This window comes from Microplitis mediator, chromosome 9 (genome assembly GCF_029852145.1).
Source record: "Microplitis mediator isolate UGA2020A chromosome 9, iyMicMedi2.1, whole genome shotgun sequence".
Classification (NCBI taxonomy): Eukaryota; Metazoa; Arthropoda; class Insecta; order Hymenoptera; family Braconidae; genus Microplitis; species Microplitis mediator.
The window spans coordinates 2,640,284-2,653,085 of NC_079977.1; the positions used below are offsets into that span (position 1 = coordinate 2,640,284).

Consider the following 12,802-nt stretch of genomic DNA (forward strand, 5'->3'; position numbering starts at 1 on the left):
TGTATTTTGGTGTATCAGTGGGTTGACGATGAAAAAAATTAATACTTTACTTTATAGTGGTATTACCACTTTTCTATATTGCGTTAAGAATAACGAGATTAATATTTAATTTAATTTTTAACAATAAACATTTTTTTTTTTTCAGCTGAATGTCAGCTGAAATATTAAAATTTTTTAAATATTTTTTACGCCTCGACCAGTTTTGGTGTTCAAGTTAACGCGTGTAATAAAAAGATGTCATTTACTGCCAGTAAAATATTGTTAATATATTTGTATATTAAAATAAAATGCAACGAATCTTTTAATTACGAACTTCGAGAAAGTAATAAAAAATTTTGCAATTAAGTTAAATAACTTAAGCCGTATTTTAGGAGTAAAAAAAAAAATTTATAGAGAAAAATATTAAAGTTTTAGTAAAAAATAAAAGTCGAAATTACGCAACTTATTTTTATGTTGAAATGCTATTGAAATTTAGTAATTAATCGTGTATGGAATTTAATTAGTGCACTGGAAAAGAGTAAAAGTATGAAGCATAATAAATTTTCTTAGATTATTGACTAAATTTTATCGTACACAGAACGTACGGATTCCTTGGCGCGAAAAATTTTTACTCGCCCAAAAAATTTGTCGCATTATCAATTGAAAAAGAAAACTTTCGTGGGGCAAGGAAACATTTTTTGTGCCAAGAAATTTTTTTTTTCTGTGTAGTGATTTATAAAATTTTTCTGGACAGTCTAATAAATTTTCCTATGATAAAATGCAATTAGGACACAATCGGCAAAAATAAGAAGACGAAAAAATTTCTTGTTGACTATTTCCTTATAATCGAGATGACTAGACAAACTATTTATTGAGATTAATATTTTTTTTTATTTTTCGGGTGAAATAGAGTAGCCTCCAAAAATAATTTTTTTTTACTTAACAAATACGGTAGCACGACTTTTAATCCGCGGATAAAATATCCGCGACAAAATATCCCTGGACTAAATATTCAAGAGACAAAAAATCCGTGACACAATATCCTGTCGATAAATCTTATATAGAAAAATATATTTTATGTGAAAAAAAGGGCACAATACGATTTCAAGCATATGTGTTGATCTATTTTTAATATCACACACTCAAATTTTATGTTTAAATTAGAGCGTTTCAAAAAAAACCGAAATTTTTTTTTTTCTCGGAACCAGGCTCAAAAGTTTCGTGTAGATGCCAAAATAGGCCTCTGAAAATATGAGCCCTTAATATTAATATTAAGGTTGTCCGCATCGCACTTTTCGATTTTTCATAAGGATAAAACAGGAAAAAAATTTTTTTTCATCTGATTTTTGAAACTAACGAACCGTAAATTCTCAAAATCGATTAGAAGACGATTATTTTTATGAGCTTGGCATTAAAATAAAAATAACTAGAAAACAATGCGGAATTTGAATGAACTTTATTGAAAATAATTTGTAGAGAATAAAATTGTCTACAAAAAAGCTCCTATGACATTTTTTGATAAGTCTGATAGTTTTGCTTGAAAAGGAAAAAAATCTCGAAAGTTACTATAGATTTGACTTCCAGCTCCAATAACTTTCGAACAGATGGATTTATCAAAAAATGATAAGAGACTTTTTTTGTAGAGCATTCAATTCTCTACCAAAATATTTCATAGACATTACAATGTGATTTACGGTTCATCAGTTTCAAAAATCAGAAGAAAAAAAAATTTTTTTCCTGTGTTATTCTTATGGGAAATCGAAAAGTGCGATAAGGACAACCTTAATATTAATATTAAGGGCTCATATTTTCAGAGGCCTATTTTGGCATCTAAACGAAATTTTTGAGCCTGGTTCCGAGAAAAAAAAAATTTTTGTTTTTTTTTAAACGCCCTAGTGTAAATATATTAAACATTTCTGATAAAAGGGTACCGTACTATTTATATTATAAGATATTTAGTCCGGGGATATTTTGTCTTCGGATAATAAGTGACAGTACCAACAAATACGATAAATCAAAAATACATCAAATTTAAAATTGAGATTCGGGATAAAATTTTTGACTAAATTCTGGTTATTTTTATAACAAAGAGATTTAAAATAAAATGAAAAATTTGAATGTTACAGAAAATGATTTGGATATCAACAAGGTGATATGCATAAATATCACATCTGGACGGCCCTGGTGGCCGTGTGGATTATTACGATCACCAGCCACGCGAAAGAACAATTTAATTACGACAATGCAACGATCGAAAGTACGATAAATTATCCAATAACTTACGAGAAATCAGTACCGCCACCGCATGATTTGTCATCCAGTTCGCTGATTCCGTTACCCAGTTCACCGACTTGGAATTCCATTATTGCAAATAGTTACCGTATAAAAAATTTTAAAAATAATAATACCAACAACAAACTTTATGGTTCAACAATTAAAATTATAAATAAAAATTCTTCAATCGGTATATCGGAGCCAGATGTAAGAAAATTCGGGTCGAAAAAACGTTCGACGGTCAGTAAATTTATTGATGGAAAAGATTATCAGGAGTTATATAGAACTAGAGCAAACAAAACGAACCAAGGTGAGGACGGATTAAAATTATTGTCAAATCCATCGGGTGATAAATTTAAAACTGTTGACATTATAAACCCGAAAACGACATACGGTAATCCATTACCGGAACCAATTGATGGAGTGAGTGAAATAAAAAGTTATTTAATCGCATCCCCATCACACGTTTCTTTAGCAGACTCCAGTAATAACAATAGCGATATAATAAAATGTTGTGTTCAAACGCCTGAGGAAAATTCAACTGATGTGAATATGCTAAAAGTTTCATCCCACAAAGTCACGTATTCAGAAACTAGAGTGAAAAGTTATAATAATAAATATAACCATAAAAATAACAATGGATACGAATTTGAGGATGTGAAAAATAAAGGAAATAAAGAAGAAACTAAAAGTAAAATTGAGACACTAGAAGACAGACATTTTGATGCCCCAAGTGTTGAAGTCAAAAATACATCTGCTGATAACACGTCAGAAATATATAAGAGTTTGTTGCTTTCGTTGCTGAGAAAGGGAAAAAATGAGGTTACAAGTCAGCGAAATTCATCAGATTTCGCGAATAATAAAGTTTTGAGCAGCGGAAATCATGTAAAATTGTTAAATATGAACACAAGTTTAAAGGGTATTAACCATCGGACAGACATCAACTTCCAAGAGCGAGTTAGCGTTAAAGTAACGGGAAATTTGTTGGAAAAGTTAGTACGTGATAAACCACAAACAAGCTTGGCTAATGAAAAGTCTCGAGGTAACAATCAAGAGTCTAGAGTGAAGCTATTTGTTACCGACAAACCATTTCGTCTAATGCCTCTTGATACTAGTCAACTTACTTCTTACTCAGATAAAAACACAACATCGATTTCGGCTTTATCGAAAATCCACAGCAGTGACTTCAATGTCACTCTTCCATCGCCAATTAATTATTTTTTGAATAATAACAACAGTAAAAATAATAATGACGGCTATGATATCGGATCCGTTAATAAAAATGATGAACGACAATTTTCTACTCGATCGTTCAATAGCGAGTCTGATAGAATTAATGAGACAAATGTTACTGCCGGTACTGCAACAACTTATAGCAGCCTCGCTATCAGTGCATTGGAAATCAATGAAGAGACAATGGAAAATTCCGTCACGGCAATTACAATCAAGGATAATAAAAATATTGGACGTATAATTAAGAAACAAGAATTTGAAATCAATACTCGCCTCTCGGCGAACAGTAATAAAGCTAATTGGGAAATTAAAAGTATGCTTTCACCAAAAAGTATTAATAGAAGACCGTTTATTTCGATGGAGATACTGCGACATAAAAAGTCGAGTAATTTAATGAATACTTCGGACAACAAGACAATGAGCAATGTAACATTTGGGGTTTCTGCTGACGAAACTGAGTCCAATGGAATAACAGAAAATATTTCTGAAACTATCTTACGAACTGACGAAAAGCGGCTTCCGAGTCATCTGCGGAATTTGGGTAGACCATCAGAACTTTTAAACCCACTTGACTTGTTGAATTCAACATCATTGTCCGTGGAATCAGGAACTGAAGCACGAAATTCGTTGCCACCGAAAGATATTTCGACAGAAGCTGGCAACCCACAAAGCTCGGAAATCAATGGCAGCATACACGAAAGTACCACTCACCCTCTTCACGCTCGTAATTCTGGTACTTTCCATCAAACTGACAGTGATCCCGGTTATTATGGAGAAAATGTTGCGTTTAACGATTATCGATTACAAGCTAGTAGACCTTTGACGGTAACTGAATTTACAACGGAAATAAGTCAAGTCGAACGTGCGAAAATGGGAATAGATTTATTGAGCAACGAAACTAAAACGACACCTCTGGGAAATACAAAAGCTAGTGGGACCAAAGCTATGGATAAATCGGCACTTTCAAGCTCTGCTAGCACCAGCCGCAGAAATGACTCACAAATTTTCAGTGAAAAATGGGAACATGGGTCGCTGTTACCACCCAGTGAGCAACCAAATGCCAATCAGACAATTAATGACGTGAATAGAGTTAATGCAGGTTCTACTATAAGTTCTACTAGCGCTAAACGATTTGGTGAACAAACCGGTAAAATTGGAACTAATCACCAGCAAAGCGGAATAAATGCAAATAATAATTTAACGTATAGTCAAAATAATCCAGGGGTTGCTGGTGCTCGAGCTACGGGGTTTGATAAAGTTGGTATGAATGAAAACTCGAGTTCGGTTGCGGTTAATCAATGGCCAGTGAAACACAGCGCTATCGTTGAGGGTGATTTGGTGCTCGGTGGTTTAATGATGGTACACGAGAGAGAAGACACCATTACATGTGGCCCCGTTATGCCACAGGGAGGCGTGCAAGCACTTGAAGCGATGCTATTCACGTTGGATTGGCTTAGTAAACGGCAATTTATTCCCGGTGTTAAAATTGGCGCCCACATTCTCGACGACTGTGACAAGGACACTTATGGATTAGAAATGGCTGTTGACTTCATTAAAGGTAATGGATTATTTAATTGTTTATTCGAGATCATCCATTAGTCTAAAGCACCCCATTTTTCACGTCTGACTAAAACTGTTATGGTATAGACATAATTCATGTGTATCTGAGATCCGAACGTTTTGCGCGAAACGAAATGAAAAATAAAAAATCTACTGGGTCTAGATTTCCAAAATGTTTCGCATGGGTGCTAGAATGTCAGTCGAAAATTGCAGCCGACCCAAACCACCCCTTAAGTCACCTTTGAGCAGTCGAATTATATAAATTTTGCACGCCTCGGAAGCGAAGCGGAGAGGTTGTGCTTTATAACCGACCTGTCAAGGTCACACGATTTCCACTCATTAAAGTGCATATATTTTTTTTCTATTACTCTTACACATTATGAAAAGCACATCAATATAAAGCTGAAACACTAATAAATAATCCTGATACTTTTTTTAATTTATCTAATATGTATTAATATAAAAAAAAGTTCATTAAAAAAAATTTATCGTGGACGTCCATTAGTCTGTGGTTCAAAAAAACGGCGTGGTACGGATATCTCGAGAACGACTTGACGAAACTACTTAATTTTTTTTTCAAAATTTTCAGAAATAAGCAAAGAAGGTTCCTTTCGAAAATCACTACTGTAGGCCTTCTCATTTTTTTAAAAATAAATCATTACGGTTAAAACCGGCAATCTTACATGTAAACAAACACACACTGCCGCCATTTTTCATTAGGAATGTTCTCCTTATTTATTTTTTTTTTTTACTTTTATTACCGTATATTTACCATGGAAATTTCTATGGGAAAAGAGCGGGATATTCAATTTTATTCGAAATTTAACTTTTAAAAAAAAACATAACATGAGCTTTCGAGGCGTGCACTTTTGGATTTTCCAAATTTTTTTTTTAATTTTCGTTGCGCGAAAAACGTTCCGATCTTCAGTACATTAATTTATTTCAAATGTAACCATTTTCAATTGAGAAATTTCATAAATTCGTGACCTAGTTCTGTCCTGTTGTGACAAAACGACGTATCTCGAGATTCGCTGTTTTGTCGTAATAAAGCTAAAAAGGTTTATTTAGTGTCACTTAATAATAGGGTATCATAAAAATTTTACTAATTTAATTAATTATGCCAATAATATTGATCAAATGTGCGTATAAAAGAAATGAAAAAAAAACGTATCTTTTTTGCATTGGAAATTTAATTCTTCGAGTTAGAGCGTTTTGTCGTAACAATTTCATCTATTTATCAAAATAAGCAATAGTTTCTTACGATACAAAAAACGTATCTCGAGTTACAACGTTTTGTCATAACAGAAATTAATTTTTCTGTTAAATTGTACTCAAATTTTGTTAAAACTTTAAACGCTATTTTCTCGAAACTATAATTTTTAAGATACGTCGTTTTGTCATGACAGGGCAGAGTTGATCCTTACCTACCCGCCAGGTTATGGAGTTTTTCGGTGCAATACCACGGATGTGTAAAAATAAAATCCTAAAAATGGCGAAAACACCATTTGCCTCATGGGGTTTTTCATGAAAATGGAAAATTTTGACCATGAGAAAAACAATATACTTCTACCCGTGTAAAAAAAACCCGTTCTAGAAATGTGAGCTCCAAAATTTGAGACAATTCTGAGCTTTGAGTTGAATGATACTGAAGTTAGCAGACATCTAATAATTTTTGGATTTTTTTTTAGACGATAAAACATTAAAAAAAAAATTTTTGAAAAAAATGCACTTGTAGTTGTTTAAATTTTCTACATGTGGATATTTTCATATTATTTTTTCGCAATTGATTTATTGAAAAACGAAAATTCAAAAATTTTTAAATATCTGCTTTCAGGATCATTTGAGTTGATCATTTTTTTAACTTTGAAAACTTTCAAGAGTAAGAAGAATTTTCAACTGAATTCTTCTTAGAAACGTTTTTCTGAATTATCAGAGCGAAAGTAATTCGAGTTACGAAAATTTTGTGACTTTTTATAAGAACTTTTCAAAAACGAAGCCTGGGGATTAAATTTTTTTGAAGTTCAAAAAAAGATCAACTCCAAATTCTGTCTCAAATTTCGAAGTTCACTCCTATGAATTTTTTTTGCATGAACAATTACTTTTTGTCACAGGGTTTTAATATTTGTTCGCACTTTGAACCTGCGGTAGACCTCACGAATGTACACACGACTGAATTCAGAAATATTTATATTCTTTTGAAGTATACTGAAGCAAAAAATATATATTTATCTGCCTAAAAGGTTTCATCAATAATTCTCTTTTTTTTTTTTCTTTTTTTTTCCATCGAGGTTCTTTATGTAATCCCTAAAAAGATTTACTTTACATAAAAGTCTGACCTATCTATCAATATGTATTAAAATTCTAAAAGAAAAAAAAACCATCGGAGCGTTAAAAAATATGTATGCATATACATACAAACGGTTATTTTATCAAATTTATCCCTCTATTTTTTTTTTTTTTTTTTTCATTGACTTTGCGATACGGGTTTAAAAACTTCAATTTCATTATTTTTTATCTAGAATGGCCATTTTTTTTAGTAATCAAACATTTGACAACTCGATGGTATTTCCAGTAATGAAACGAAGACATTTCGCTCGGGATTTGATCTGTCAGCGCATCGTTTAACTAGATTTTCATTAAGATATTTAACATCGCTGTTATATTCTGTCGTTTATAGCGCAGAATTTCTCGTAAAAAAAACGTTCTATGACGTCCGTGTTGTAACTTTACACGGCTTTGTGCAACAGAATAACAACGTCACGTTAAATTTCCTATCTCTGCATTTTTGAAAAATTGCAAGTAAGAAACGGGGGCTTAAAAAATTTCCCATATGGTGGGAGACGAAATAGAAAATCGATGGACAATTTGAACTCACCGTTGCTGGAAACATTCTTATCGACGACACGACTTTGTATCAGCGGTAAATGTCATGATATTACTTAGTCGAGGCTGGTTAGAGAGGCTGCAAGTAGTAGAGGTCGATGTTATCGGCAGACGGATGTTTATCTTCGCTGACTTACTCATCTGAAACTTAAAATTTCCTTCCACTTATTCAATAGATCTCATTATTAGGGACAATAAAAAAAAATAATAAAGACTTTCTACGACTGGGATAATTTCGTTAATTTAATTTATGGTGTCATGACTAAATATTTGACCCTAAATATCTAACGTCAAAATATCTAAGAAATTAGATCTAATCCAAAAATATCTTGTATCATAATAAAATTAAAACCTGATCTTAAACCAAAAACGATGATCGTTGATTAAAATATTTTGTCATTAGATCTTTTGTCGTCAGATATTTTAAATTAGATATTTTGAATTAGTTATTTAGTCATGTAACCGAATTTATTGTGGAATATAAGCAGCTTTTATTGAAGACATAGTTTTATACTCTTACTCTTACTCTGATAGCACGAGTTGCTAGTCAAAAAGTTGGTATTCATTATTTTGCGACCAACTTGACGAAAACTCTAGCTTTTGCAACTTTTGGCTACAGGTTGCTGTCAACTTTCTGAAAAAGTTGGCGCCAGTGAAGAGCAATTCGAAGGCAGCTTTCTGAGAAAATTGAAGGCAACTTTCCGTCAACTTATGGATTGCCAAATTTTGGCCATCAACTTTCTCAGAAAGTGTAACAACTTTGGAAATACTAGCTTTTGCCAACTTGACGTCTCGTTACGGCTGTTAGTTTGACGCCAGTTTCTCGTCAACTTGGCTATCAGTGTATTCCCTGATTAAACAACTGAATTCGATCGAATTAAATTTTTAATTCTGTTTAATTCAGATAAATTCGCTTAATTCGGGACCTGATTCAAAAATTAATTCTGTCTAATTCGGCAGGAAAACCAGAATTTGTCCAAATTAAAACGAACTTAAATAATTTTATTCGGTTTAATTCTGATTAGTTCGGAAATTATTCTTCAATTTCTGGTTCTGAATCCGAATTAAACTGAATTAAAACGAATTTGAAATTTTTAAATCGGTTTTATTCTGTTTAATTCAAATTCAAATTTTCAATTCAGTTGAATTCTGTTTTGCAGAATTCGACAGAATATAACAGAATCAAAATTTTTAATTCGGTCGAATCCAGTTGTTTAATCAGGGCTTGCAAAGTATTTTATTAAATATCAATATCACAAAGATGCGGATAGAAAAAAATGATAAAATTCTGGGAGCAGTAATTTTTTTATTGTCTATAAAATTATTTTGGATTAGAGCAATTAGTAGAAAATGAAAAAAAACTACAATATTGTTACAGATGCTGCGGGTAAATTTTTTCTGATCGATCTATTTTCGACTCATTTTTTTTTTACGTCCTAGTGGCTTTCAAAAACTCAAAAGTTGTATAATTTTCCAAAAAAGATTTTAGCTTTTTTAGCCCACGGGGGAAAAAATGGCGTCTATTCAAATATACCCTTATATTTTGTATAAAAAAAATTTATTGATCTGCTTTGAGTCAATTAGCGAAAAAAAATTTCTACGCCCTCAGGGGACTTGAATAGAACCTTTTGCTAGAATGTCCTTGTGACATCTGTAATGTGATATATTAAGAGACGTTTTTGATGTCTGTATACTGTATAGACAAGCCATTAAATTTCACGAGCATACAAAATTGTTAGTTTTTTTATTTAATGATTTTATCGAACATGAATAAATTTATCAAGACTAATTATTACTTAGGTAAACATAAATATTCAAAGTAAGTCATGAAGTAAAAACAAGAGCTCATTAAGTCGGTAGAGGTAGTTTATTGTTAGGTAGAGTGTCATAGAAAACGACCGAAATAATGAGATTTTGTGCGGCATTAATAGATGGTAATTTGTCAATCCGTCACTTTAAGCTAACTTACTACAACAACCATTTTTCAATCTTTATCGCACTACTTCTCACGAACAAATTTAATCTCTGTGTTACAATCAAGCTTTATTATATAACATATAATCATAAAATCGAAGTAATGTAACGTTTTTTACATATTATACTTTTATGACGCAACCGTAATCTATACCATCTTTCAATACTGAAAATTTTTAACTTCCTGCTAAGAAAATTGAAAATTTTCAAAAATTCGGGAAGTTATTGGTTTCGGTCCGATTTGCAAAAACCAAATTTCTATCAGATTTTGACGTCTTGAGGTTCTAGTACGTACGTACGTATGTATGTAAATATTCATAACTCTTGAACGGATAAACCGATTTTGATCTTTGAGGTGTCATTCGACGCGGCTTGTTAATATCTTGAAGCTGTAAAAATTTGAGCTTAATCGGTAGGGTGCGTTCGGAGATATTTCAAAAATAAAATTTTTTCAAAAATGTTTTATTTGGATAACTTTTAATTTGCTTAATGGATTGGTTCCAAAATCTAATCAGCTCTAAAACTTTATAAGCCGCGTCGAATGTCACCTCAACCATCAAAATCGGTTAATTCGTTCAAGTGAAACCGTTGACGAAAGAATTCAAAAAAAACTTTTTTTTGTTTTTTTGAAATTTCTCAAAAACGACTGGATAAATCAATTTCAAAATTCGATCAGCTTGAGAACTTGATAAAACACGCCGATTGCCGCCTCAACCATCAAAATCGGTTAATTCGTTCGCGAGATATCGTGGGAGAAAAAAATGCTCAAAAATGGTTTTTTACAAAACAATGGCATACAAAAGTATTTGCGAGCTCGAAGAGCTCGAAAACAGCGGGAAGTTTTGGGGCTGGCCCGCAGGGTCAACTTATAGACCGATTTTTTTTTCTCGGCAAGACTACAGTTCAAATTTTGAGACATACAACAGTAATTATCATTTTTTTGTTCATTCATTTAAAGAGATTGTTAATTATGATAAAGTCTCCACAAACAAAATATTAATATGCGATTATGAGGATTAGGACGGAACAGAAACTGTAAGTCATAGATTGTAGATATCAGTGGCACGGGGCAAAGTGTCAATTGTGGGTGGGACAATTGATCCAGCACAAATCTATTTCAATGACAAGTCATTAGTCCACATGTCATTTTCATGCTGAATATCTATTCTCGCATGTGTACACACATATATATATATACATATATATAGTGGTCTATAGAATCATGTTTGATCAATAATTGTCATATTTCATACTTTTATGGACAAAAAGAATTTCGAATTTAAAATCTACATTGATATCGATCTACTCAGATCTCTTCATATTTATGTGCATCGTAAATCTAAGACTACAGAGAAAAAAATATTTTACAAAATTTCGTTGAAATTCAAAATTTTGAATTTTAAGAATCAAAAATTTTTTTCTTAGCTTTGATCTACGGGTAAATAGATAAGAAAATTAAATGGACGCTGATAAAAATCTTTTTTACCCTAATCCCGAAAAAAGGATATTTTTTTTATTGCTCATAAATGCGTTAATAAGACACGAAAGTATATAATAATAAAGTTTTCTTTTAATTAAATTACATGTGTTACATGTAAAAATGATGACATACTAAACATCAGTACTCTGAAAGTGAGTAAATAAGTTTAACACTACAGGATATGAGGACAAAGTGAGGATTTCCGGTCACGTATTAACTTTATACTAGATGTTTTACCACTACAGATTCTTTAAATTTATTTCCTCAAATTCCGAATTCTACCCTATGTATATCACCCGCTGCCGACATCACTACTTCTACTACTACTACTACTACTACTACTACTACTACTACTACTACTACTACTACTACTACTACTACTACTACTACTACTACTACTACTACTACTACTACTACTACTACTACTACTACTACTACTACTACTACTACTACTACTACTACTACTACTACTACTCTACTATAACTACTTCTAACTTCTACTACTACGGGAACTATCGAACGGTATATTAGAATACTATCGCAACGAAAAATAACAAGGAATCGTTTATAGAATGACGTGATGTAAATAATGGCAGGCAATAAATCTTCTTTGGCGACTTTTAAAAATCTAACTGAATATTTTTTTATTCATATATAATTTATATGCTCTTTTATTACACGGATAAAGAAAAAAAACTCGTGTAAGCTCAGGCTATTCTGATGTTAAATTTAACCCCGAAAACGGTGTTAAATTAACACCGGTAGTGGTGTTAAAAAAAAAAGTAGTTTTATTTTTCAAGTCAGAAGTCGAATTGGATTTCAAATACCGAGGGACCAAACATCCAACGGACGTCCTAATTTTTGTCAGGATCGCGGTCTAAGAAATTCTATAGAAAATCTAGACTCGGGCTCGGTGCTGAGAAAAAAATCGGAAAAACGGTTGACCCGTGGGCCCAAAAAGTATCAGAAGTCGAATTGGATTTCAAATACAAAAAAAAAAATTTTATTGTTTCAAAAATTAATGATACGACAGAGTTGCCAATTTATGGAGAAATCCAAAGAATATTTACCCACAATTACATGCTAATGTTACTGTATAAAATATGGGAAAGAGATTTTTATGATTCGCAGTCTCTTTGCAAACTAAATCAGCGACAAAAATAAAATAAAATTATCAATGATTAATTTATCATCTTAAAATCAGTCATTACCTCATGAAAAACATCAGAGTTATAATAAAAATAATTATAATATTTTTTCTAAACATTTAATTGGACTAGTGATCAAAAATTTCAGCTTTTGTTCAGTTTAATAAAAGTGACATTTCTTATTTTACAGGAAATAAAATTGTTATTATCTCAATTAACGATAAGTTCGAAATTTTAACGAAATATTATTAATGATCCTGAAGTTAGCAAA

The 12,802-nt window shown here is 31.8% G+C and overlaps 2 protein-coding genes across 3 annotated transcripts in view; one reads left to right on the plus strand and one right to left on the minus strand.

The window, feature by feature from the left end:
• LOC130675215 (UNC93-like protein) overlaps positions 1-12,802 on the minus strand; it is a 206,175-nt gene that overhangs the window by 81,039 nt on the left and 112,334 nt on the right. Inside the window, exon 3 of the mRNA XM_057480771.1 lies at positions 7,922-8,076. The gene's annotated coding sequence lies outside the window, so the exon portion shown is untranslated. The remainder of the gene's footprint in view (positions 1-7,921; positions 8,077-12,802) is intronic.
• The window catches only part of LOC130675212 (metabotropic glutamate receptor 2-like), a 132,291-nt gene continuing 121,629 nt past the window's right edge, over positions 2,141-12,802 (plus strand). Inside the window, exon 1 of one of the 2 annotated variants that reach the window (XM_057480762.1) lies at positions 2,141-5,044. In XM_057480762.1, coding sequence (XP_057336745.1) covers positions 2,806-5,044 — 2,239 coding nt within the window. In that variant the 5' untranslated portion in view covers positions 2,141-2,805. The remainder of the gene's footprint in view (positions 5,045-12,802) is intronic. The other variant, XM_057480761.1, reaches the window with a different exon arrangement.